Raw genomic sequence first — 26,990 nt, 5'->3', positions numbered from 1 at the left:
TTAGCTTGCCTTCGACAAGTATTGAGTAGTTAGCATTATGAAATCCCACTAGTCATTTTGATATTATTGTCCCTTTTCTTGGGTTTGGAAATTGAAACTTTTTGGAAGCTGTCAGCAGTAACACTACCTTATTGCAGTTATAATTCAATAATTTTGAGGTCATAACAGCTGTTATGTCTATTCTAAGTATTTGCACTGACTTGTTTTATGATCTTGGGTAACTCATAATATGCCTCAGTTTTCCTTCTGTAAAATGGAGTGAATTAATAACAAGAGATCCTATTTATGTAATGCTTTAAGTCTTATGAAACACCTTTTTTCCTTTGCAACATATATCCTCTAATTCTAACAGTCTGTGTAACTTGGGTAACTCATTTCACCTCCATCTAAAATAAGGAGGTAGGAGTAGATGCCCTCTAAAGGTTCTTCCAGATCTAAACATATAATCCTATGGACTCCATGATGTGAGTATTTCAAGCATTAATATTCCCAATTTATGCATGTAGAAATTGAATTAGAGATTGAGGGACATGTCCATGGTCACATAACTAATGGGATAAGGAGTAGGATTCATAGCTTTGTTTCTAGAGCCCAGAATGGGGTAAGAGAAAAGAGTATCTGTTTTCCATTAATTGTAGTCATTTTGTTTGTGATAAATCAAGTCATATATGTTACATTAAAAACAACAGAGAGGGCTTCCAATTTTCAAGCCTGCTTTAGATATTTATATATCCTTTATTAAGGCTTCTTTATCGAGGCTTTGCTTCATTTATTCAAAAGTTCTCCATTATACTGTACTTTGCATGCAGTTAATGATAGATTTTTTTCAATAGGATTATATTTTTCAAAATACATGTAAAGAAAGTTTTCAACATTCATTTCACATGTCCTGAATTTTGCTCCTTCCCTCCTTCCCTTTTCCCCTCCCCAGGACAGCAAGAAATCTTATATAGGTTAAATGTGTGCAATCTTTTAAAATGTATTTCCATATTTGTCATGTTTTGCAAGAAAAATCAAACCAAAAGAGAAAAAAATTACACAAGAAAGAAAAAAAATACACCAAACAGGTGAAAATACTTTGCTTTGATCTAAATTCAGGCTCCATAGTTCTCTCTCTGGATGCAGCTAGCATTTCCACCCCAAATCTCAATAGATATTTTGAGTTGTATCGAACTGAATACAAAATGGGAATGTATATGTGTGTGACATTTTTTTACTTCTCTTCCCATTGTTGGATCATTCTTCCTCCTTTAGATGGGATTTCTTGTCTTGGAGAACTGATGTAACGCCTCCCCTGGAATCAACATTAACAGTATTTTAGTTGTGATCCTGAGAGATTAGAATGTAAGGTTCTTGAGGGCAGGGATTGTTTGCTTTTGTCTTTGAATCTTCAGTGTCTAATATATTATTTGACATATAGTAGATGCTTGATAAATGTTCTTGTGTTGGATTATCTCTAAATAGCCAGTGCCATTGAGATTTGTAGCTGGTGGGGTTCTCTGTTGAGACTTCCTTTCACATACTCTTTATCCCTTATGGTGCACAGTGGGATACGTTGGAGATGGGGATGAGAAGGCTGTTGGTTGGCATATATATCTCCAATATTATCAAGTGTAGAAAGCTAGAACTAGGCTCTAGGAAATGTACCAAACCATCTGAACTTCAAACCAGCTTTGAATGGGCTGGGCAAGAAGACACATTAGCCTTGTTAAAGGAAGAGGTGAGGAATTTTGGTAATTCTGAAGAAGAAATAAGATACACTTAGTTTGTAGGGTGATTCATGAATATCAACCAAGCTCTTTTGCTTTTCTCATGCAATAGCTTTTTGCAAAAGCATACTATTCACTTCTTTGTCTACTGCTGCCCTTTAATTACTATTTATATTTTCTCCCAGCCAAAACCCACAAAAGGGAAGATGCGGATTCACTGCCTGGAGAATGTTGACAAAGCCCTGCAATTCCTCAAAGAGCAGCGAGTACATCTGGAAAATATGGGTTCTCATGACATTGTAGATGGCAATCACCGTCTTGTTCTGGGTCTTATCTGGACCATTATTCTTCGCTTCCAGGTAAGATTTTGGGGGTGTAAAAGGAATATTGGATTTGATGGACTGGGGCAGAAAGAACAGCAATTCATAGAACATTTGTCCAGGTCTTTAATTTCATTAAAGGAGAGACATCCTAAGGGTAGCTTGATGATGCAGTGGATAAAGCACCAAGCCTGGAGTCAGGAAGACTTGAGTTCAAATCTGGCTTCAGACACTTATTAGCTATGTAACCCTAGACAAGTCACTTAACCCAGTTTGCTTACAGTTCTTCTTTAAAATATGGACATATTGGAGAAGAAAACAGCAAACCAATTCATCATCTTTGTCAAGAAAATCTGATGGACCAATCCCTGGAGTCATTAAGAATTGGACTTGACTGAACAACTAAACAGCAACAAGGGGCATTCTGCCATTGCAAATTAGCAACTGTAATTCCCCTTTATAGTTTTATGAAGTCATCTGGGGGCACATGAGAGGTTAAGTGACTGTTAAGTCACTGTTATGACATAGCCAGTATGAATTCAGAGATAGCACTTGTGGACAGCTTTTTTATGCATTATAACGTAGATATCCACTATAAGTGTATAGAGGCATGGACCTGGAGTCAGGAAGGTCTGAATTTTAATCTCCTTAGATACTTACTAGCTGTGAGACTCTGGGCAAGTCACTGAATTCTGTTTGCCTCATTTTCCTCATCTATAAAATAAGCTTGAGAAGAAAATGACAAACTACTTTTGAATCTTAGCCAGGAAAACCTGAAATGGGTCAAGGAAAGTTGGACATGACTGAAAATAAGTAAAGAATAATGAAAGAATTTTAAAATTAATATACATATTTAGTAGTATATAGCTATCATATCCTCTGGAAAGAATTCTAGATATCAGCAGACCTGAGTTCAAGTTCCAGTTTAACATCTATGAGTTATTTAACCTCAAGCAGATTACTTGGTTCCTTTATTTTTAAAATAGATATAATGATACTGGCATTATCTACTTTATGATATGAGAATCAAATGAGATCATATTTGTAAAGTCCTTTGTGATATAAAATACTATTTATTTTTAATATCTGTTACCATTATAGAAAACCAATACCAAAACAATGAATTTAGGGTTCACATGTCTGGCTTGCTGAGTAATCTGGGAATAGACTCAGATATAAGAAATCATATTGACAACTGCTCACTCTTTTGAGTGTGGATAGAAACAATGCTAGCTATGTTGTTGGTTGTTGGAAAGACTTGCTCTTTCTTTTTCTCCCCTCTCCAGTTTTTTTCCCTATCTCATGCTGAAATTACAGAGCTACAATAGGCATAAGGGAATTTTGAAAGGAATAAGGAGACAGAACCATCTAGCCAATCCTTTGACCATTTGTCTAATACTGAAAATTTCAGATTTGATAGTATCTGGGAAAGAATGAGCTCCTTTGGATAGGGATGTCTGAGAAAGTATAGGGGCATGTGTTTTAAAGGTTAAAAGAAGAATAGATATAACTGTTTGTTTTGAATTCAGAGAGCCCATCAGACCAGGAACTACCGACTGATCTGATTTCACACTCTGTGGATGGATGAGATACACAAAATAGCAATAGAATCAGGAAGAATGAAAAGGAAACAGGAGTAACAGTTAAAACACAGTCTATCCAGGTGGTGACATTTTTCTGTGGCCCAACTTTGTCCCTCAAAAGATGAAGTCTAGTGTCCTCTATCCTAATTTAGTTCTCAACATCTCTTAAGTTAATGAAAGGCTCATTCTTACACAGGAAAAACTTCCGTAGCTCATTTCCAAAGGAGGCCATTGGTAATGATTTGGAGATGGGCAGTCTGCTTTTGGTTGGGATTTACACAGGTCAGGCAATCTGTACTACAAATCAGAATAAGAGGAGAGAGTACACAGTAGAAATCAAAAAGTACAGAAAGAATCTCTCTTATTTTGTTTTTTCTCACTGCCAGATCCAAGACATAGTTGTTCAAACTCAAGAGGGTCAGGAGACTCGCTCTGCTAAGGATGCACTACTGCTTTGGTGTCAGATGAAGACATCAGGGTATGTTCTGTCAATACCAGTCACTGACTGTCTCACACCCATCATCACAACTACTTCCTTGCTCTCCACAAAGCACTGCCTCCAAAGCACTAGTGGACATATAAACCTTATCACTCCAACTGATCACAGCCTAAAAGTAATTTGTACAAAATCTATCCATATTTGTTGTATTGAGTGATGAATTAAAGGGTTCTTCATCAAAATGGTCATTTGATGAGGGAACATCCTTGATCTGATATTGAGGATGATTTGATTGGGAAGAGGGATAAAGTAATTCTTTATAATATGCGGTGGTTCTCACATTTCATACACATACACTTGAGAGTCTAATGAAATCCATTTCTTACTTTAAAAATGTTTCTCTTGAATGCAGTTATCCCCACGTCAATGTCACCAATTTTACCTCCAGCTGGAAGGATGGTCTGGCCTTTAATGCCTTGATTCACAAGCATCGGTAAGAGGTCTTTAGAATCCTGTTGAGATATTTTCTTAATTAGGAGGGTAGTCTTTCACTTCACATAGAAGTTATTATTTGATATTCATGTGAATCTTATGCATTAGCAATTAGTAATTTTAATACTTTTAGTACTCCCCCTTTCTTAAATCCCTATGATATCCTCTGTCCTCCTCTTCCCATTTCTAATCTCATTGTTGCTCCCTCTTGTTCTGTTTATTTCCCCCCAAAGTGTCTCTTCTCCATTATTCTTGATTTTCACTTTCCTTTCCATGCTGTTTCTCACCCCAAGATCTGTCTCTCTCTGTGGGCAGATTTAATCCCATGCTCTAGCTCCCCTGCTAGATGCAGATGCTATGTGTTATCTCCTTGTTAATATTCTGGCTTCATTCCCAGGCCAGATCTAATTGACTTTGAGAAGCTGAAGGACTCCAATGCCCGACACAACCTGGAACATGCATTTGATGTGGCAGAAAGGCAACTAGGCATTATCCCACTCCTTGACCCAGAAGGTAAACCCAACATGTTCACTCAACCTCCATCCTGTTTCTAGACCAATTTCTTCATTGCATCCCAGAGTTATAACTAGGAATATTTTCACTAGGGTAAAAAAAAACAGATGGGGATGAGGTATAGAGGACAGACTGACTATAGATAAATTTACATGAGGAGAGGAGGCAGCTCTACTTTTACCACTTTGGAGGTTGAAGGAGAAGGTGAGTTTCTTGAGAAAGACTGAGACCAAGGATGCAGAAAGGTTGCCCAGAATCTATTGTATTTTGTAACTTAGTACCATGAGATAAGATATGGTGATGGTGATCACCCTAACTGCTTTCCCTTTGGATTTTTTATTTCCCATCTCTAAAATCACAGACCCATTTCTCCCTCATCCCTATTCTTTGATGTTTCCTTAAAGCCTGTTGTCAATTCTGTGACCCACAACTGTAGTGAGCTCAGTGCTAGAGGAACACTGTCATAAGCCTGATTTTTCCTAGGCTTCTAGTTTCTTCCTCAAATTGAATGACTAATTGCTATAAGAAGGCTGGCCACTTTTCTTTTGCAGATGTCTTCACAGAGAATCCTGATGAGAAATCCATCATTACTTATGTGGTGGCATTTTACCATTATTTCTCCAAGATGAAGGTGCTGGCTGTGGAGGGCAAGCGTGTTGGCAAGGTATGAACTAGACAGAAAGCTAGCAAGTCCCCTTCTCCCCTTCTTATTGGACTCTTACTGGAGCCAAACCCAGTTCAAAGTCTGGGAAATTCTGTGACTTATTCCTTTCTCCCCTTTTGTCATTAATAATGATCCTTGGATTATCACAGAGTTTAACAGTATGGATTCTCTATATGGAATCCATATATTGTTTGGATTCTAATTATAATGGACCAGCAGAGGTTCATGTTGGAAGGTGGTTTATGTTTGATATTGATGCAGATACTGACAAAACTACAAAGCTGAATTCTTTCAGTTTCACATCTTATCCTAAAAGACATCATTGTCTTATTTTTTTTTGAGTTCTGGATAATTACTGACCTGCCACATACCTCTATCATTTTTTTTCTTGTGGTTTTCTAGCTCTCAGGCCCCTAGAATATGCTAGGTATTATATAGGCAGTCTGCCATGATTGCTCTATAGGTGAGCCACACATATGTTTTCCCCAAAGGTAACCTCCTTCTGCATACTGACAAACCTGAGTTTTTTCTGATTGTGTCAGTGAAAATGAAGCAAGTCCTCTCTGGCTTGCTCCAGGCAGGAGTAGTGAACTAAAGGCATATATACTAGTAGAGAAGTGGCTTTGCTCTAGTAGCTTGGTGCACAATCTGCCTAAAAAGAGGTAAACCATGATGAAGAATTCCCTGATTGTGATTGCCATGAATAGTGTCATTATTCATTGATATCATTATCATCAATAATAATAATAATAATGCTAATGTCAGTGCTGTTTACAATTATCAGGTGATTGACCATGCCATTGAAACTGAGAGGATGATTGAAAAATACAGCGGGCTAGCCTCTGATCTGCTTACCTGGATTGAGCAGACTATTACTGTCCTCAACAGCCGCAAGTTTGCTAACTCCCTGAGTGGGTTACAACAGCAGTTGCAATCTTTCAGCACCTACCGAACTGTGGAGAAGCCACCCAAGTAAGGGTCATATTTGTACAGATAGACGTTTATTGAATTAACTAGGGATGCAGTTATTTATTCTTTCCACAAGCATGCATTTATTAAGCACTTGCTGTGTGCCAGGGGCTGAGCATACAAAGAAAGAAATAGGTTCTGTCTTCAAGCAGTTTGCATTCTACTGGGAAGGAAGTGGTATACACATAGAAAATTAAATATAAAATATATGTAAAATGAGAGTATCAGCAGCTTGTCAGAATAGACTTCCTATAGAAGGTGATATTGATTCTAAAGAAGTGGAGGTGAAAAGGCAGTATGTTCCAGGCATGATGAATAGCTTGTGCAAAGACAGGTTGCAATGTTGTGAATGGTTGGCAATCAACAAGTCAGTTTGATAAGAATATAGAGTGTGTGAAGGAGAGTACCTGGAAAGGTTAACTAGATGCAGGTTGCAAAGGATTTTAAAAGCCAAATAAAGGAGTTTTAATTTTATCCTAGATGATAATTAGGTTATTTAGAGCAACAAGATGAATCTCAATTTGGTAGGTGTGTGGAGGATGGATTGGAGAAAAGAGAGGCTACGTATCAATTATAAGGTTATTTTAGTAGTCCAGGTGAGAATGAGGGTCTGAACAAGGCTGGTGGTTGTTTGAGTGGAAAGAAAGTGACATATGAAGAATTGTATGTGTAATATCTTTAAGACTAGACAACAGATTGGATTGAGGGTGAAGGAGAAAGAAGAGTCCAAGATCACTGAAATTGTATATCTAACAAAATGGAAGGATAGTCGTGTCCCTAATAGAAAAAAGGAAATTTGGAAGAGGGAAGAGTTCAAGGCATTTCTTCCTCTAGCTCTTGGTTTGATACTAATGACATTTATAAAAAGTAGCAGAATATGAGAAGTGTTTGTTTTTAGAAATGACACCACTTTTCTAGTATTTTGTATAAAATATCTGTATCTTCTTATTCTTCCATAAGCTCTGGAGTGTTCTTTTTTAGGGAGGGAGATATATTTGCCCTATTGTTGCTATGACTATATTGACTCATAGTGTGGCAGCCATTATTGACACAAATGTGTGGCAGCTATTTGTAAGGTAAATGGCATTACATATATAGCGCGTAGCCATAGAACAGAAGGAAACTTATTGAAAAGTTCAGGGACAGGGACTAATTTATGCTTTCTTTGATGTAGGGATTTCCTGGATGAAGAAAGTCCTTCCACCAATGTAGGTTAGCATCTTTTCTTCAACTTGTGAGTTGTGTAGAACACTGAGAAGTTGAGTGGCTGCTCAGGGTCACACAGCTAGTATACAGAAGCAGGACTTGAATCCAGATCTTAGTGCCTCTCCCACATAGGTTGAGATTTCATTGGTGATTTTAGTTCCTTTGGATCTTTCTCCGTTGTGCAAAAGGTTGAAATTCTTCAAATCAATACACACACACACACACACACACACACACACACACACACACACACACACACACACCTCTTCTCAATCTTGACTCAGCCCCACATAACTCATCTGTGTAGGAAGTCAGGCATTATTTATTAATTAGTCCCATTCTGTAACTAAGACAGGTGATTTTCCAGACTTTTGTTTCTTAGCCTTCTGATCTTCAGTTCACCTTTGATTTAAAACTGCTGTATTGTTTTGCTCTAATGAAATGCCCATTTCTCCACCTTCTATCATCTCATCCTAGCACCTTTGGGTGTAATTGCCATTAATCATCACAATTATCCTTCCTCTCTTCCTCTTCATCCACTAGTTTAGATTTGCCACTTCCTATTTCTGAACTTTTCAGCCTAAACTTTTAACAGGCTTTCTTTTCTACTTCATCTTGGGTAATGATTTGCGGTGAAATAGGGTAGTGGATAGATGGAGTTAGGAAGGACTGTGTTCACATGTGGCCCCAAATACTTCCTAGCTATGTAATCCTAGGAAAGTCACTCAACCATTTGCCTCCCTTATCTGTAAAATGAGGGGTAATAATAGCACCTATCTGTCAGGATTTTATTGAATTGAATATTGAATGAGATAATAATTGTGAAACAGCCCAATGCCTGGCACATAGCAAGCAAGCACTATATAAATATTAGTTATTATTGTTATTATTTTTACTATCATAGCACCTATCTATGCTGTGAGGATGAAGTGAAATAATTTTTGTAAATTTAGCACAGTGCCTGCCACAAAGTTAATACTTTGTAAATGCTTATTCCAAGCACTTGCTTATCTGCCAATAAAAATGGCCTAACTCTGTGGAAGTGGATTTCATCATTCATCAATTATACCTGCTTCTCCCCCTGCTTTCTGTCTTCCTAAACTCTCCATTCATGGCTCTTAAGCAAGGAAAGTTGAGACATGGAGTCTAGAATGTACCTATAAACAAGTATCTGATTTCTTTTCTGACACTGACCCACTTTTACGGTCCTAAATTCAATACAGACATCATCCCTTGTGAGAGTGATAGGTATTGTGCACAGGGATGTTATCTCTTGGCTATATAGACAGTGTTTCAGGGCCAAGGCTCTTGCAAAAAGCATTTATGGAACACTAAGAATTGTTGGTTGTTTCTTGGGTTGGAAAATTCACTGTAGGACTGATCCTTGGAATACCACATTAAGAATTCTTGAAGAAGTCTAGAATATTGTTTCAGACTCTTCTGTTATCTTATTTTTTATAATTTTCTTCAATTATTAAGTGTTTTTCTCCCTTTTTCCCTCTACAAAATGAAAGAAATAAAAGAAGGAAAGGAATAAACATTTATTAAGCACCTACTGTGTGTGAGTACTATACCACTACACTACACTACACCACTGTGTAAGTACTATACAAATATTATCTTATTTGAAAGAAAGAAATACAAAATCCCTGCATCATATTAGCAGAGTCAAGCATGCAAATTCTCATATTGGCCATATCCCAAAATGGGTTTCTCATTCTGCATATTGGTCCGTCATTTCTTGTATTATGTTTATAGACTCAAGCATGAAAATTCCCACATTGGCAATATCCGAAAATGAGTTTCTCATTCTGCATATAAGTCCATCATCTCTCTCTGACATGAGCTAGATAGCATTCTTTACCAGTCTTCTAGAATTGTGGTTGATTCATTTGTTTTTACATTATTGATGTTACAGGATAAGTTGTTTCCTTGTTCTATTATTTTAGAGTGAATTGAAGATATCACTGAAATTTATAAGATTTTGTAGAGATTTGCAGAATTGGGAGTGAAATTGAGGCCACATTAGGCTAGAACTATGACTTGGGGAGTCAGGTCTATAGAGACTATTTCTATCTCTCCTTCCTGCCAGTCATATAGCTTTTGCTTTTCTTTTTAACAATAATTTTTAAAAGATTTTGGAACTTGTTATGAACTTAGGTTTGTTATAGTCCACAGATTTTTGAGAGTGGCTTTTAGTGCAGCATGTCTTTATGAGGTTAATGCCTTGTTAATGTTTTTATTGATTTACCAATTGAAGACTTGACTAAAGAGCTTACCAGAAAACTGCTGTATGCAGAATGACTGAGGCATTGCTTGGTATTGATTAATGCAAAGATTGGTCAAAGGTTGTTAGAAAATACTCCAGTTTGTTACTCCCATATGGAAGCAAGTAAGAGACAAGTGCTCAGATGATAATGGCTATTTTCTCTGATCTATATTGTGATGATACAAGCTTTGTTTTGTCTTGGCTAGTAGATGTCCACAGATATTTTGACAACTGAACGGGACTATAAATCATTATTTGCTACTCCCTTTTCTGCTTCACTAGCTTCCAAGGGAAAACTGGTATCATTTCCAAATTCTTTAAGTCTCTGGGATAACATGTTTAATTTGAATAGGAGATTTTACTTTGAAGATCTGGAGACTAATTTTTCTTCCTCTGTTCTCATTTAGATTTCAAGAGAAGGGGAATCTGGAAGTCCTACTTTTTACCATCCAGTCCAGGATGAGGGCCAACAATCAGAAAGTGTACACACCACATGAAGGGAAACTTGTGTCTGACATTAACCGGGTACAACTGCATTTTCCATTATGCTTTGCCAGGGAGGTTGATTGGGTTCCAGATATCAGTATAGGAAATTCATCAATACTGGACGGGATAAATTAAGCCTTGTTCTTCAGTGTTATTGATTCCACATGCAGGTTATTTTGGGATACTATCTGAAAGCAGCAATCAGTCAAAATCCATTCACCATCTATTAACTCAGTCCATTATGTATCCTGATACATACATGCATTTCTGGGCATTTTTTTCATTGGTTACCATCAATATGACAAAAAGTGAGGGACATTTACAGATAACATTGTTGGTTGTTTCTTTTTTTGTGTAGCAAATCAGTCAGCAAGTATTAAGTATTTAGTAATAGAAGGCAATGAGCTTAGTGCTGGAGATAAAAAAACAAAACAAAACAGAAACATAGCACTTTACTCTAAGGAGCTCACATAGTAATGGGGATGGGGTGGGAGAAGAAATGTGCAAAAAAAATTTTTTTTTTAATTTTTAAATTTTTAAATTTTTTTTAAACCCCAGGAAATCCTAATAGGTATATATGACATAGGTGAAGGAACAGGTGCTATGAAGGATCAGAGAAAAACTTATTCTCAGAAAACTTGGTTATCTGGATATGTGGGGCAAAGGCTGCTATTATAAGTTTATCTTCATTTATTTGATAGAGTATTGGCTTCTTCCACACCCCTTCAAATGCCCTAATTGTACTGAGTGCCTCTTGAAGAAATGGCACCATATATTGTCATGGAACCCCCACCTTTTCAGAGCATTCTATTTCTTACTAGATTTGTTTCTACCTGTAGGCCTGGGAAAGCCTGGAGGAAGCCGAATATCGACGAGAGCTTGCCTTGAGGAATGAACTCATTCGTCAAGAGAAATTAGAACAATTGGCCCGGCGTTTTGACCGCAAGGCAGCAATGAGGGAAACGTGGCTCAGTGAGAACCAGCGCCTGGTCTCCCAGGTAATGTTAGGGGTTATTATAAGTGACTCTAGGTCCTTGGCAGAGAGAAGTCCATAATGCCCTCTGGAGAGGTGAGCTGGCACAAGAGTTGTGGTGCTATGGCAGCCCAATAGGTGGCATCCCATACAGCATATGTTTGTGCCCAGCATTTCAGAGAGGATGGCTGAAGGGAGCATTAAACTTGTGGACCATCTAGACTTTCCTTAGAAGACCTTCCATTGTGGTCATTTCAGAAGCACATGAGCAAGCCTGTCATCTCTTTACTATTGTCTGTCTTGCTTCAGAAATCCTCCTCTTTTATTACTTCTCTGTGGCTCTGTTGCTGATTTTGTTACCTTTTACTCTGTTATGGGTAAATCTACCACCAAGCAGTATGCTTAAATTTTAGTGCTTTAAATTTTTTTTATTTATTCCTTAATGGCCTTTTCTTAATATAACTTTTCTCCATCACCTTCCCAGCAAGTTTCTTGTAGAAAAGAAAAAGAATAAAAGCAATTTAGCAAAAGGAGAGAAGATACCAGCTGAATCTGAAAGTAAATGTAGTAGTGTTCCACACCTGCGATTCTCCACTTCTGTAAAAAAGTTGGGAAGTGCATTTTTTTTCTTTCTCCACTGGGTCCAAACTTAGTCATTTACAAATATGTTATTTAGTTTCGTGATTTTTGCTTTGTTTTGTTTTCACTGTTGTTTCCCATTTACATTATTGTGATTATTGTATTTATATATTTTCTTGATTCTATTTATTTCATGTTGTATCAGTTTGCCTAATGCTGTTCATAATTTTCTTAATCCATATTTGTTGTTTCTTATGATATAGTACTATTCTATCACAATCACATGCCACAATTTGTTTAGCCATTCCCTAATTAATGGGTATCTACTGTGTTTCTAGTTCTTCACTTGAATAAAAAAACACTATTATGAGCATTTTGATGTAGATGCCACCTTTTTTATTAGTTCTTATCACTTACCTTTCTAAATTTCTTCTCAGCCTTTTCTCATTATAAAAATATCTACCCCTGAATGCAGATCAGTACTTGTGTTTTATTTCTTTTTATACTTGTTTCAGGTTCAACCTAAATTGGAAGCAACCAGAAATCCTTATCTCTTATCCTTGGGAGATAAACAGATTATAGATGTTAATGTTCATTTTCAGAAAGTGTCATCAAAGTTAGTTTATATGGGCTGTTAGTCTCAGTTAAAGTTAGGGTATAACAGTTCTATGATACATATGGTCAGGACACATAAGTATGTGGGTATGTATGTGTATGTATTAGAAAGAGCAATGTAGTTTTTTGTTTTGGGGTATTGTCTTTTTGCTGGTTTTTTCATATTTGCTCCAAGCATAGAAAACTTTGGAATGTAGGATTCCAACATACTTATCTAATCTGAAATTGACCACAGAGCCTTTTTCTAACATGAAGATTGAAATTAAATTCGTGCTAGAAACAGAAAACAAGTATTCTGGAAGAATATTTATGTATTATATGTGCAAATGTAAATTTAGGTGGAAACCAGACTATAGACAGATGAGCTCTTTGCTCTGCCCATGTCTAGGAGAAAAAAAAAATGATTAAGGACCAAACTTGCCACTGTGAAGTTCCCTAAGCTATATAGACTAAATAATGACATTTCTTAGAAAATACTTGTGAGAAAGTAGCAGGTTAGGAAAAAGTCACTAGGGACAATTATAGGATTTATAGGTTGGAGTCTATGAGGGATCTACTTGAGACCTTCTGTCCTCTTAGGCACTAAGCCTTAAATTTGGGAAACTACCACCAGGTCAATGGTGGTTCACAGGCCATGATTGTGTGGTGCTTTGCCATATTATCAATGGTTTTCCCTAAAAGTTTAATTTAAAAAAATAGCTGTGCTGAAAAATAAATTGCTAATGATTAAGAAAAAAACAAAATACTTATGAGCTGCTCAGACTTTCAGAATTGGCTTTGAGTTAGAAAACAAAAGAGCAAAGCTAGTTCCCACTCAAACTTATCTGGCAATGTAGTGCAATGAAAAAAGATTGGATTTGGAGTCAGATGGTGTGGATTCTTTGATACTGCTTGTATGACCTCAATTTCCTCATCTTTGAAATTATCTGAGCTCTAAAGTTTTTTCCATTTCTAAATTTGTGATCATTTAAAGTGAGAGCTAGAAATATTTAGGAAAAGCCAGAATTCTGGGATTGGAGTAGAGATCTACATTCAAATCCTATCTCTGACAAATAATAGTCTTATGACCCTGGACAAATCATTTAACTCCTTCTGAGCCATAGTTTCTTTGTCTTTCAAATGGGGATAATTGCAATACTTATTCCAGAAGCTTGTAGTGGGGTTCAAATAAGATAATATGTAATCTTTAAAAAGTATTCCAATAATGCTGGGAACTATTTTTTGAATGAACCTAAAGGTTTCTTTCCAGTGACCCATTGGCAAACAGTCCAGTTTCTGATGATGGCCTTATTGTATCTATATTTGGGTGAATCTGAATCTTCTGCTTGAATATGCAGAATAGACTAGAAATCTGACATACCCATTTTTTGTGTTCTCTCCCTGGGGGAGCAGGATAACTTTGGTTATGACCTGGCAGCTGTGGAAGCAGCCAAGAAGAAGCATGAAGCCATTGAGACAGATACTGCTGCTTATGAGGAGAGGGTGAAGGCTCTGGAAGATCTGGCCCAGGAATTGGAGAAGGAGAACTATCACGACTTGAAGCGCATCAAGGCGAGAAAGGACAACATTCTGCGTATGTGGTCCTACTTGTTGGAGCTTCTGCAATCTCGGCGCCAAAGGCTGGAGATGACTCTGACGCTGCAGAAGCTCTTCCAAGATATGCTTCACAGCATCGACTGGATAGATGAGATCAAGGTCTGGCCTCTCAGTGGTAGATCTCTCTCGCTTTTTCTCCATTGCCAACACCTAGCAGTTTTGCCCTCTCATACTGAGTTCCTGGGGTGGAGCTTAACAACTTTATGATTAATTTACACTTCTTTGACTCTTTTCATCCAGGAATCAGATACCCCTTTAATAAACACCCCGTACTGAAGCTTTCTGGTTCTTCCTGTCCAAGGTTAGGAGGCAGAGGTTATCTGTTTCCCTAGTTCAGGATAGAGGGGAAAAAAGCACAATCTCTGTCTTTTCTTACCTACAGTTAACCTGGACTTTACCCACGATCTACATAACTGACTTAAAATTAACTAAGTAGACATGAATGGCAAAGATAAGGATACATGATCTGGGCAAGAATCGGACTAGACCAATAACTTTTAACTGGTTACTAAATAGGGTAATTGAATGTGGAGGTCACAAAATTGTGATTTATTATCAACAAATGTATTTTATATACCTATATATCTGAGGTCATGTAAAAATTTCTCAGGTACAAATGCAAAAAGTTTAAGAATCCTGGATTAGGGGCAGCTAGGTGGCGCAGTGGATAGAGCACCAGTCCTGAAGTCAGGAGGACCTGAGTTCAAATGTGGCCTCAGACACTTAACACTTCCTAGCTGGACCCTGGGCAAGTGACTTAACCCCAATTGCCTTAGGGGAAAAAAAAAAAGGATCCTGGATTAGATAATCTCTGAAGTCCTGTTTTTTCTACTTCTTCCAGACAAATTTTTCTCTTCTCCCAATCCAACTTTTAAAAAGTAGATAAACTGATTTACATTTACCTACTTTCTTTACTTCTTAATGTTAGTTTAATTAACAGTGAGATATCTATTTAAAAGAGAAGAAGAGCAAGGTCAACCTGAATAATCACCATCAGGCTATTGAAAGACAAAGACCATCTCTGTACAATATGAAAGTTGTTCCCTGTCCTTTGTTGAACTAAGCTTTACCTGTTTTCATGTCCTTTGGTACCAGGCAACAGGAAGAATACTTTTATTTTCATTGAATATTTACCATGATGGTCAACATGAGTTAGTGAAGAGAGAGGTCATCAGAAAGATGTGAGATCATAGCCTGCTTCTGAAATGTACTGGCTCTCTCAGATAATTCTCTAAGACTAGAATTTGCAAAGAAAGTGCTGACCTAGTTTAATGGAGTTAATTCTTAATTGTGTCGATGAAATCTCAGGTTTAATTTTTAAAATAAATTAGTCTTAACCATTCTAAATGGCACTGAGTGCTTTCTCCAGAATGGCTTCTCATCTCCTTTCTTTCTCTATAGAGGTACACTCATCCTCACTTTTTATCCTTCCATTCCTAGGTTCACCTCCTGTCCTCTGAATTTGGGAAACACTTGCTAGAGGTCGAGGACCTGCTTCAGAAGCACAAGCTGATGGAAGCTGACATTGCCATCCAGGGGGATAAAGTGAAGGCAATCACGTCAGCTGCTCTCCAATTCACGGATGGGAAAGGTTAGTCTTTGCTTCAAGATTCCATCTTTCTTCCCCTTCAGGGAAGTTCTCCCATAGCAAATTCTCCTTAGGGCCCCAAACTCAGTTCTTTTTGTCTTCATCAAATAAGGTTCCATGAAAGGAACTGTAAGGGTGAGGCATTAGATACCAGGAAACTATTGTCAAAAACAGGGCTTGAAATCAGATTTGAAGTATAAGAAAATCCTTACTTTTTCACCCAGTTCATATGAATTACAAGATAAGAATCACAAATCCCTTGAGGACAAGTACCAATGAAATCTTGGTTTTGTATTGCCTCTAGAATTTGGCATATTGCCCTGTGTATAGTAGGTAGTGGAGTAAATAGTGGAGCAGAGAATAGAATGAAAAGATACCAGTCCTATAAAGGGAACATCCTAATATTTTCGTAAAGCACAGTATCTCAACATTGATTATAAAACAAAAAATACCATTTGGATAAAGGCTCTCCCACCAAAAATCCTTCTGTGAACTCAGTAAATCATTTGACAAGCACCTATTATGAGCCATCCCTAGAGATACAAATACAAAAGTGTGATGGTCATTGTCCTCAAAGGGGAAATAAAACATAGAGGAGAATGGTGACGTAAGAAGAGAGTTTGAGCTTATAGGATATGGATCACAGGAATTGTGATCCTAGGATCATACCATATAGTTGAAGCTAGAAGAGATCTTAGAGACCATCCAGTCCAATCCCCTTCATGTTATAGAGGATTCATTCATTTTATGAGGAAATTGAGGTCCAGAGTCATTTGCCCAGAGCCATATGGGTCAGAGGAGATTTCTCCTATTTCTAGTAGCAGTGACAGTATTGATTTGATTATTATTCCCAAAGCAAGAGGGGCAGGGTACATCAGTGTCAGCAGAGTGACAAGATGCTCAAGCTGGGTGGGCCCCATGAGATTTAAATCATAGCCAAGAGATAAAATTTGTCCAAAAAATAACTTCACTTTTCTCCAGGCCAATAGGTAGGTTTATGAGATTGTCATGAATAAGTATGCTAATCAAGAGACCCGAGTTCTAGCTCTGACATTTATTATCCATGTAACTCTGAACAAGTCCTTTATTTCTTAGGTGCTTCATAACCTCAATAATACTTACATAATCTTCCTCACTAATGCTTTATAAATCTGAAATCCTATGGCAGTGTGTTATTATGACCAATTTACATCCTTAGTTTTAATTTTACAGTAAAAATGAACCTTTTCTCTCTCTCTCCCCTTTGTTTTTCCCTTTCCTTCCTCACTTAGGTTACCAGCCTTGTGACCCCCAGGTCATCCAGGATCGGGTCAGCCACTTGGAGCTGTGCTTTGGAGAGTTAAGCTCAATGGCAGCAGGGAGGAAGGCTCGCCTAGAACAGTCCAAGAGACTGTGGAAGTTTTTTTGGGAGATGGATGAGGCAGAAAGCTGGATTAAGGAGAAGGAACAGATCTATTCCTCCTTGGACTATGGCAAAGACTTGACCAGTGTGTTAATCTTGCAGCGTAAGCACAAGGCCTTTGAGGATGAGCTTCGGGGACTAGATGCCCACCTGGAGCAGATAATGAAGGAAGCAGAGGATATGGTGGCTCAAAAGCACTTTGGGTACCCACAGATTGAGGCCCGCATCCGGGAGGTATCTGCCCTTTGGGACCAGCTGAAGGAGCTGGCTGCTTTCCGCAAGAAAAACCTCCAGGATGCTGAGAATTTCTTCCAGTTCCAAGGAGATGCTGATGACTTGAAGGCCTGGCTGCAAGATGCCCACCGCTTGCTCTCAGGAGAGGATGTTGGACAAGATGAAGGGGCTACACGAGCCCTGGGAAAAAAGCATAAGGACTTTCTCGAGGAACTGGAGGAGAGTCGAGGGGTAATGGAACACCTGGAACAGCAAGCCCAGAGCTTCCCACAAGAATTCCGGGATTCTCCTGATGTGAACAACCGATTACAGGCTCTTCGGGAACTTTACCAGCAGGTGGTAGCTCAGGCTGACCTGCGTCGGCAAAGGCTACAGGACGCCCTGGATTTATATACAGTATTTGGTGAGACAGATGCCTGTGAACTGTGGATGGGGGAGAAGGAGAAGTGGCTGGCTCAGATGGAGATCCCAGATACCCTGGAGGACCTAGAGGTGGTACAGCACAGGTCAGAACCAGTTCATACATCCCTTACAATACTTGGGGGGAGAATGGGGTAGCTATGATAACAGGTTGACCCTCCTGGTAATCTGGCCATTGATAACACCCACCAAACCTTTTGTCCAAACCCTTCCACCATTTTTCTTCTGTTAGGTGAGCCAATAACACGTCTAATAACCATTCTCTTTGCTCACACTAGCCTAAGAGATGGACTTTTATGGTGTTAGGTCATGAAATTAAGACTGTAAATTTGAAATTAGGCTATGTTGATAGATTTAGCCTCAGTAGTAAAAGAGTAAAGGTAGAGTTGAGGGAATTTGACAGTAGCAGGTATCCCAGAGTGGCAGTTGTCAAAGTCCTCCTTTTCATTAATATCTTCCCTTTTGAACATAGGAACATGATGTTTAAGAAGTGGTGGGAAAGAATTTGAAATCTTACTTCTCTGGGATTTAACCACACATCTAGTGGTGATGTTTATTCTTGTTGCTGTGTCATACACTGAATGTTGCAATGTTTGTTTTAGGTTTGACATTCTGGACCAGGAAATGAAAACGCTGATGACACAGATTGATGGGGTGAATCTTGCTGCAAACAGCTTGGTGGAAAGTGGTCACCCACGTAGTGCTGAAGTGAAGAAATGTCAGGATCATTTGAACCAAAGGTACAGAGTAGGGCTTCAGGGTGGAACAATTTCATATGGGCCCATTTGTATCATTGGTGTGGTAAGGCTTGGTGTTGGGATGCCCCTTCTGCAAATCTGCCTTTCTGGCGTACCCCCAGAACAACAGTCAATCAGTCATCTTGCATTTATTAAATACTTACTATGTGCCAAGGAAGAAATAGTCTAGACTCTACCTTCAAAGGTAGAAGATGAAAATGCAAATAATAAGACTCTTCTTTCCCTATAGTCTTAATCCCAGCACTGAAGGGGATTCCTTTAACCTTGTTTCTCTGCATGCAACTAAACAGGATGAGAGGTGACACTCTTACGTGGTATGCACCAAATTCTCCAGGGAGTGAGCAGGGTTAGGGAAATGTTAATTGAAATGTAAGCACTATAGACCTGATTCTGGTTATGAATAGGTATGTGTGGCAGAAGTAGAGGGATTTTTGGGGGGGGGTATCATGCACGGATGCATGTGTATGTAGAGAGCATCAATTTGAGAATACTTGGAGATAGAATGGGGCTATATGGTGCATTTGCTGCATTTTCTCTGGGGTTCTTGGGCAAAGAAGAGGGTTTATATTGTTTTTTAATTTTAATTTTTTTTTGCTTTTGCCACTGTTACCTTAATATAATCCAGAAATTTGCCTTTCTTACAATACAGCTTCAGCAGTGAAACTCTTGTTTTTCCTATAGGATTCATGTAGAATCCTTGTATAAAAGATCTCTATTAGAGGGAGATTCTTTCAGAGCAAAGTTTAATTGCCTGCTAGTTTCTAAGGGATTTTTGAGGACAAGGAAGTCTTGCATGAGATATAATTTCCTCTTTTTCCTTCACATCTTCCCATTCCCACTCACATACACTGAGCTGTTTCTAGGAGGTTAAGACAGAAGAGACTAGAGGAGGGAGTTAGAGAGGGAAATAGAGGCCGAAAGCCTGTGATTAAGCTATGGCAAAAAATTAGACCCAAATTAGTTCCCCTCTCCTTTTCATAGATGTTGTGGCCCCAAAGTGACAGCTATTAAAATATTCCTTTTCACTAATTTTTTTAGGCAATATGACAGTAGGATGAGGAAAGACAATGTTAACAAATTTGGGAGACTTTAGAGAAGGTATGAAAGTAGTGAGTAGAGCATACTGAGACTTTTTAATATAAAACTGATTACCTATAATTGATGATAAGTGGACACCCCAAGGTACAAAAATGTAATTCTAGAAATCCCTTTGTAAATAGAATGTCCCTATAGAGGTCCAGTGTCTCATAACTAGGTAGATAGTGGTTCTCTTTTCAAATTCTAACATGATAGTTGTTTTGTTTTTGTTTTTTGCTTAATTTAGGGAACTAAAGCATGTTTGAACTAGACCAGCTTCTTAAAAAAAATAGTTGATCAGTCAAATAGCTGTTTGTTTAATGAGCTATGCTCAAGAGATCTTTATTTTTAAAGGCTATTAATCATCATCCCTACTGCTACAAGATTGTGTTATCCTGCCTTTATCTGAGAATCTAAGGTGCATGTTTTCATAGACTTTTAGTATCATAGTCCCACCCAGTATAATAATCATTGGCAGATGTTTATGTAGCCCTTTCTTGAAAATATCTGCTGGGACAGTGAGCAGCAGGTGGAGCTGGCAAGCAAGGCAAGCTGAACTGTCAGTATCCTTTTGAAGATCCTCTCCCTTCCTTTCGTGAAGATATGGATTTCCTTCAATTCATACCTAGATAGATCTTTGTTTTAAAAACCTAGATGTCAAAAATATGAATATGGCTACCAGTAGTTTGAAAACGAAACCTTCATTTTACATCAGGGATCATCTTATTGAGTTCAAGTCTCAAGAGGAATCTTCCTTCCTCTAATGCTCTGTGCCTTAGTGGCTTGCATCTCTAACTTGTTTCTACTGGTAGATTCAATTTGGTTGGTCTCATAAAGTCTTGATACTTTAAAACTAGTTTTTTTCCTAAGTTTTCTTCCTCTTTTCCTAATCTTATTGCTAGTGTTTAAGTAGAATTAGTACAAATTTTAATAAGCATCCTTTTTTAATATCTTGTCACACATGTACTCAGAAAACACTTAAAAACAATATCATTTACAGAAATAGCAGTTTTAAAGGCAGTCAAAGCTTACCACTACAAAGCAGGAGGGAGGAAAAGTGTGGCTGATTTTTCTTCCATCCAATTCTCCATTAGGGAACTGGTAAGTTAAGAGACTATATGAGGTGGATAATAGAGGGGAAGAGATTTCATCTCCCAGGAAAGCATAGCAAGAATCTCCATGGTGTTCTCACCAACAACCATGTATTGACATCTCAGATTGTCAGGGGTGGACTCTGGAAATAACGTTCTTGACTCTCTTTCAGACTCTAATAAAATTTCTACAGTACCTAGTACATAGTAGGTATTTAATAAATATTTGTGACTGATTGACTGGCATGCTATTTTAGCTCCAACCTCTTATCATTTTCCATCTGTCCACCATGTCAGACTCTCTGGTTCCCCTCTCCCTCTCATAAATCCCCTCTTCCAAAATTGAGGCAAGCTCAGAAGTCCCAATCATCATTAGTTGTATTATGGGTGGATTGCTATTATGTCAGGTCCAAAAACTCCTTGGGGTTTAAAGAATACTATCCTATTAGTATTAATAGCTATTAGGAAGTCCTATTCATTTCCCCTTTATTTCAAGCTCTTAGGAGTAGCTTCAAAAGGTTGAATGCACCCATTCCATTTATGGCAACCCATTCCATTATAAACAGCTTTAGTTGTTTAAAAAGTTCTTATTAAGTAATTCAGCTTAAATTTGCTTCCCTGTAACTTCTTTTTATTGGTTTTGGTTCTCTCTTTTGGAACCATGCAGATTTGATCTAATTTGCCTTCCACCTGACTGCCCTATAAGCATTTGAAGATAATGCTCATCATCCCCCTGGATTTTATTCCGACTTCCAATTCCTTCTTAATGTGTTTTTTGGACTTGAGACCCTCTTAGGCAAAACTGGTGTGTTGAAATTGTTAGCAGTGCTGGCAGTGTAGATGCTACATGCACAGGGAAAGGAACAGAATAGCTGAAACAAGACTGTAGAGGATTTATGCCGGGATTGTAGGGATGGTTTTGATGCAGAATTAAACAGAGAGAGACAAGGTGGCTTTGAGCCAAAAGACAAGATGGGACAAGTTGTAAAGGACCTGAATGTAGATATGATTCACTAATGAAGGGAAAAGAAGCTTAGCCAACTCCCTAAACCTATAACCATTTATTGATTTATTAGAAGTCGTAGAATAGATCTTATTTAGGACTGGTAGGGATGTTTAGAAGTCACTTAATCCAAGACCCTACTAATTTTATAAATGAGGAAATAGAGGTTGAAAACATAAAAATGATTTGCCCAAGATCATGTAGGTAATTAAGGATCAGAACTAGAATTTGGAACTAGTTCTTTTGATGCTAAAGCCAGTGTTCTTTCTAGTACATCAGACAGCCTCATACAAACCTAAAATAGTTCTTCCTCCTGGTGCTTCCCTAAGTGGGGATTTGAAATGAAATAGGAACAAAAACACCTTAAAAGTAGAATTATTTTTAGCAGCCTTATATATCCTTGGATTTTACCTCTCTAGGTTGCATTTTCTTAATCCTTAAAATGAGTGAATTGAACTAACTGGTCCATGAATTCCCTTTTGCTAAATGCTTTGATCCTATTTTTTTGCCTAAAAATCTGTCCAATAAATGCTTTGTCTAATGAATGGATGGTTACTTTTCTCTGAACATAATGAAATAATATTCTCTGAACATAATTCTTAAAATTTAGAAACTTGAACTGAATAATCCTCCAAGCCTATTCTAATTAATGCAAATCATAAGATGATTATCTCTCCCAATCAATACACTATATATGTTAAAGTTGACCAATGGTGCTTTTCCTTTTTTTTGTCAGTCATGTCACACTGTTGCCTCATATTAAGTTTGTACTTGCATGAGATCCTTAGGCCTTTTCATGTGTATTGCTCTTAAGTCATCTCCCTAGGTGGTTAATTTTTTTTTTTTTATCTGAGTGCAGGGTTCTAGATTTATCCCTTTCCTCACTTTGTGGAGGCATGCCAAGCTCTTTTTGAAAGTTTATTCTGGAGCTCACTTCTCCTGGGAGAGGAAGAGAGAAAAGATATGATATCTGAATGGGAAAAGCCTTACACTCATCCTTCTTGGCAAACTTAAGCTTCTGGCTTTTATAGTAGTATGGAAACATGGCCAACGTGCCAGTGAATACTCCTGCATTATTGTTCTGGCTCTTCACTTAAATTGAATGGTCTCCTCCTGGCCTTTTCTGTTAATATATGCCTTCCTCTCTTGATAACCCCTCAGTTCTTATAGGATAAGGAAGAAATAGGGCCATTGCTTTAGGACCATCACCTCTTTCATCCATATATCGTGGCAAGCCAAAACATTCCATTCTGGCCAGGACATGTTCTTATCTCCTGGTATATTTCTTTAGGTCATCCCTTTAATGACACATGCCCTCTTTCATCCATAGATCTTGGCAAGCCAAAAGATTCCATTCTGGTCAGTGCTTCATTTTATCTCCTGATGCATTCATTTTTCTGTGTCATAGAAGTATTCAGGGTTAAAGTATTCATACTCTGTCCAGTACTATTAGGTAGTATTCATGAACTTCTTTCCAAGATTATGTCCCTGGCAAAAATGACTATTCTGAGCATTTCTTTCACTTATGTGCTTTTTATGTTGTAGTTAGTTGTATGCAGCTGTATAAGTTTTATGATTTTCATCTAGTCATTTTCCTCCCTCTTAACTCAAGTTGATTCTTTTGCCAGACTTAATTTTCACAAATTATATTTCACCTAGAATCCCTTCATGTATCATTAGCTATGATCTGAAATATCAAAACCTATTCTTTATCATATATATATAGAATTATTCATTTCCTAAAGTCATAATCCTCCATTGCAAAGAAAGATAGAAATATTATCTGTGCTTATGTTCAGGTTTTTTAGATCCCATTCCCAGAACAGTGATTTATTTGTCTGAGTTTTTTCAAGCCATATGATTAATTTTCTACGTAATGCAGTCTGTCAGTCTATCATTAAGTAATAGAAGGAAGGCAGTAGAATTAAGAGATATTAGGAGAGACTTCCTGTAGAACGCAAGGAGACCAAGGAAATGAGGAGGTGGAAATGAGAAAGGACAGTATTCAGTCTGGGGGACAACCAGAGAAAATGTCTGGAGAGGAGAAATGGAGTGTCTTATTTGAGGATCATCCAAGAGTGTTAGTGGATCAAAGAAGTTGGGGTAGGGTGAGATGTGAGGTGTAAGAAAACTGGAAAGGTATGTAGGGTTAGTTATAAAGTTCTTTAAACACCAAATGAGGATTTTATGTTTAATTCTAGAGGCAATAAGGAGCCACTGAAAGTTAATTAGTTTGGGGGAGAAACAGGTTTGACATAGTTTAAGACATGGTTTAAGTGACATGCTTTAAGAAAATCACTTTGGCAGCTAAATGAAGGATGGACTGAAGCAAGAGAGAGGTATATAGCAGGTAGACCAACCAATAAGCTATTCTAGTAATCCAGGCATGGGGAGATGAGGTCATGTACCAGTGTGGTGGCCATATTGGACAAAAGAAGGGGACATATCAGAGAAATGTTGCATAGATGGAATCAAAAGACCTTGGCAACAAATTGGAATTGGGAGGTAAGAGAGAGAGAGGAATTGAGAATGGCAATAGGTTGTGAGTCTGGAGGACTGAGAAGATAGCGGTACTCTTAAAATTACAGGAAACGTTGGAAGCTGGGAGGGCTTGAAGAGAAAGATGTTTGCTTTTGGACTTGTTGAGCTTAATATGTCTACATCCTTTGACATGTCTCAGGGGCAGTTGGAAATGTGAGACTGCAAGTCACAGAAAAGTTAACTATATAAGTAGATTTGAGAATCATCAGTATAGATAACAATAATTGAATCCATGGGAGCTAATGAAATCCCCAAATAAAGTGGTATAGAGGGAGGAGATCAGAGTTGAACTCCTGTGGGAGTCCCATAGGTAATGGGCATTACCTGAATGAAGATCCTGTGAAAGGGAAAGAGAATCATCTGACAGTAGAAGAGAACCAGGAAAGTATGATGTTCCAGAAACCTGGAGAGAAGAGAGTATTGAGGAGACAATCAGTAGTGTCAAAGACTGCAAAAAAAAAAAAAAAAAAAGTCAAGAAATATTACATTTTCTCTATAATAGAAACAAAGGGCCCTTGCAATGGTAAGAGTAAAGTCTGTTTTACTTAATCCAAAGGCTGTGATTGCTAAAAGAACCCTTCTCTCCCCTTTCCCCAGTTCTCACAGCTTCACATGTCCTGCTTTCATCAGTCTTTAACATTGTGAAGAAGAGCTGCCTGAATGGCTGATATTTGGGCTGAATACCTCTTTTGGTTATTGCTGTTGCCTCCCAACAACTACGCCCTATAGTTCTGTATTGGAGACTCTCTTGGTTCTTTTCTCAGGTCTTTTCTTCACATTGTACAAGCTTCTTACAAGATATTTTGTCTTTGAATGAAAGAATTTTAGAATTGGAAGCAATCTTAGAGATCATTCAATTTTTTCATATGTGAGAAAATTGGGACCAAGAAAAGTTAAATATTTACCCTAGATTCAGTGGCAGAGCTGGGACTTGAATGCAGATTCCAAATAATGCTGTTAAATATTAAGAAACAATGGACCTTACACTTTTTGGCAGTCTCTTTAAAATGAAATATACTTAATTTTATTTTTAGATAGTTTTTTCATTATGTATTTGCTACAAAAAGAAATCCAATACACTTAAATACAAAAATATACTTAAATGAACTAACCCTACAGTTGTTCAGAACCTGAATACTGTCATGAGACCAAGGGATATTGAGCAAGAGCATGGCATATTTTATTCTTTAAGGAGTTTCTTTATAGGATCCAAGATCTCTGCCTTTTGGAAGATTAATTCATTGAACATGTCTATGTGAGGTTTCTTTTTGTTTCCCAAGTCCTAAGTGGCTATTCAGCTAATGGGTGCCTATCTTACTAGTGGGAAGGCAATTCTATAAGCATTGTGTACTTGGTCTAAACTGGATTTGCAGAGGAGAGAGGACCTGAAACCACCACAAGATTCAGCATTCTGTGATTCTATAGCCCTTTTTATACTGTGCAATGTTCTGAACCAATGTCTAGGCCAAAAAAAAAAATTCTCATCAGGCTGACTTTTTCATCCAACTATTCAGGTGTCCCAGAATTGGCAAGAAGAGCTAGATTTTAAAAAGAAATGATACCAATTCTAGCCAAGGCAGTAAGTAAATGCTGAAACATCTTTTTTCCTCTAGTGGATGAGCAATACTGACTGTAATTACAGCTTTCCTCAGTGCCTCTTAGAAGCTTAGTGCTTTTTATCTTGTGAATCTTTACTATATCCTTTCCAGGGGGCACATCATCAGTCTCTTTGTTTTCAGATGGAGAAAAATTGAGTCATAGCTGTGATCTGCCCAAAGACATGAAACAAAATTAGGAATAGAATCTAGAAATCCTACTTCACAAACTAAGGTTGTCCCTCCAGCTCAGGCCATCCATCTAAGTGATGTCAAACTCACATGGAAATGGGTTCTTTAAACTGTACATGAAAATCCCTGTGGGCCACACATTGACTTAGAAAACTACATGTTAACATTGTTATATTTATTAAATATTTCCCAATTATATTTAAACCTGGTTTGAGATACTTGGAGTGTTGTCCACTTTGGGCTGTATGTTTGACACCTCTGACCTAAAGAATTTCTCTTTCTTCTATTTTCACTTCTCTCCCTTGTATGGGACAAATAAGCCAATTTCCCATCTTACCCAGTTCCGTCATGTTTCATTGATTGGTCCTGAGACAGTTTTCCTACAGGCCGTTATTATTTGGACAGTCACTGGCCAAATTAGGGAACGCTTCAAGGATTCTTCTCATGGAACATGATTTTCCCCAACCCCAATTCTTATTCATTCATCAGGTTTCCCATGGTGTGACTCATGCAAAGGCATGGCTCAGTGACCAGCTACACTACAGAACCAAAAAGATGAAATAGAAATAACAAACTAATTAAAGGATAATGGGCCTGGCTGAAGGAGAGGAATGGGAATTAATAAACAGCTTTAGCGGTCAACTAAGTGCCAAAAGCAGCGTTGTAGCCCCAGGAT

The 26,990-nt window shown here is 37.9% G+C and overlaps 1 protein-coding gene across 4 annotated transcripts in view; it reads left to right on the top strand.

Annotated features, from left to right (window-relative positions):
* Window positions 1-26,990, top strand: part of SPTB (spectrin beta, erythrocytic) — a 168,600-nt gene that overhangs the window by 73,954 nt on the left and 67,656 nt on the right. For all 4 annotated transcript variants that reach the window (XM_074290370.1, XM_074290372.1, XM_074290373.1 and 1 more), the window contains exons 4-15: window positions 1,895-2,068; window positions 3,999-4,090; window positions 4,464-4,544; window positions 4,941-5,056; window positions 5,608-5,720; window positions 6,505-6,692; window positions 10,572-10,689; window positions 11,490-11,648; window positions 14,210-14,512; window positions 15,854-16,004; window positions 17,273-18,143; window positions 18,660-18,797. In XM_074290370.1, the coding sequence (XP_074146471.1) occupies window positions 1,895-2,068; window positions 3,999-4,090; window positions 4,464-4,544; window positions 4,941-5,056; window positions 5,608-5,720; window positions 6,505-6,692; window positions 10,572-10,689; window positions 11,490-11,648; window positions 14,210-14,512; window positions 15,854-16,004; window positions 17,273-18,143; window positions 18,660-18,797 (2,504 nt within the window). The remainder of the gene's footprint in view (window positions 1-1,894; window positions 2,069-3,998; window positions 4,091-4,463; window positions 4,545-4,940; window positions 5,057-5,607; window positions 5,721-6,504; window positions 6,693-10,571; window positions 10,690-11,489; window positions 11,649-14,209; window positions 14,513-15,853; window positions 16,005-17,272; window positions 18,144-18,659; window positions 18,798-26,990) is intronic.

The sequence above is a fragment of the Sminthopsis crassicaudata genome, chromosome 2, assembly GCF_048593235.1.
Source record: "Sminthopsis crassicaudata isolate SCR6 chromosome 2, ASM4859323v1, whole genome shotgun sequence".
NCBI classification, from domain to species: Eukaryota; Metazoa; Chordata; class Mammalia; order Dasyuromorphia; family Dasyuridae; genus Sminthopsis; species Sminthopsis crassicaudata.
Note: the sequence above shows the minus strand (reverse complement) of the source record. Positions and strands in the feature narration are given on the sequence as shown.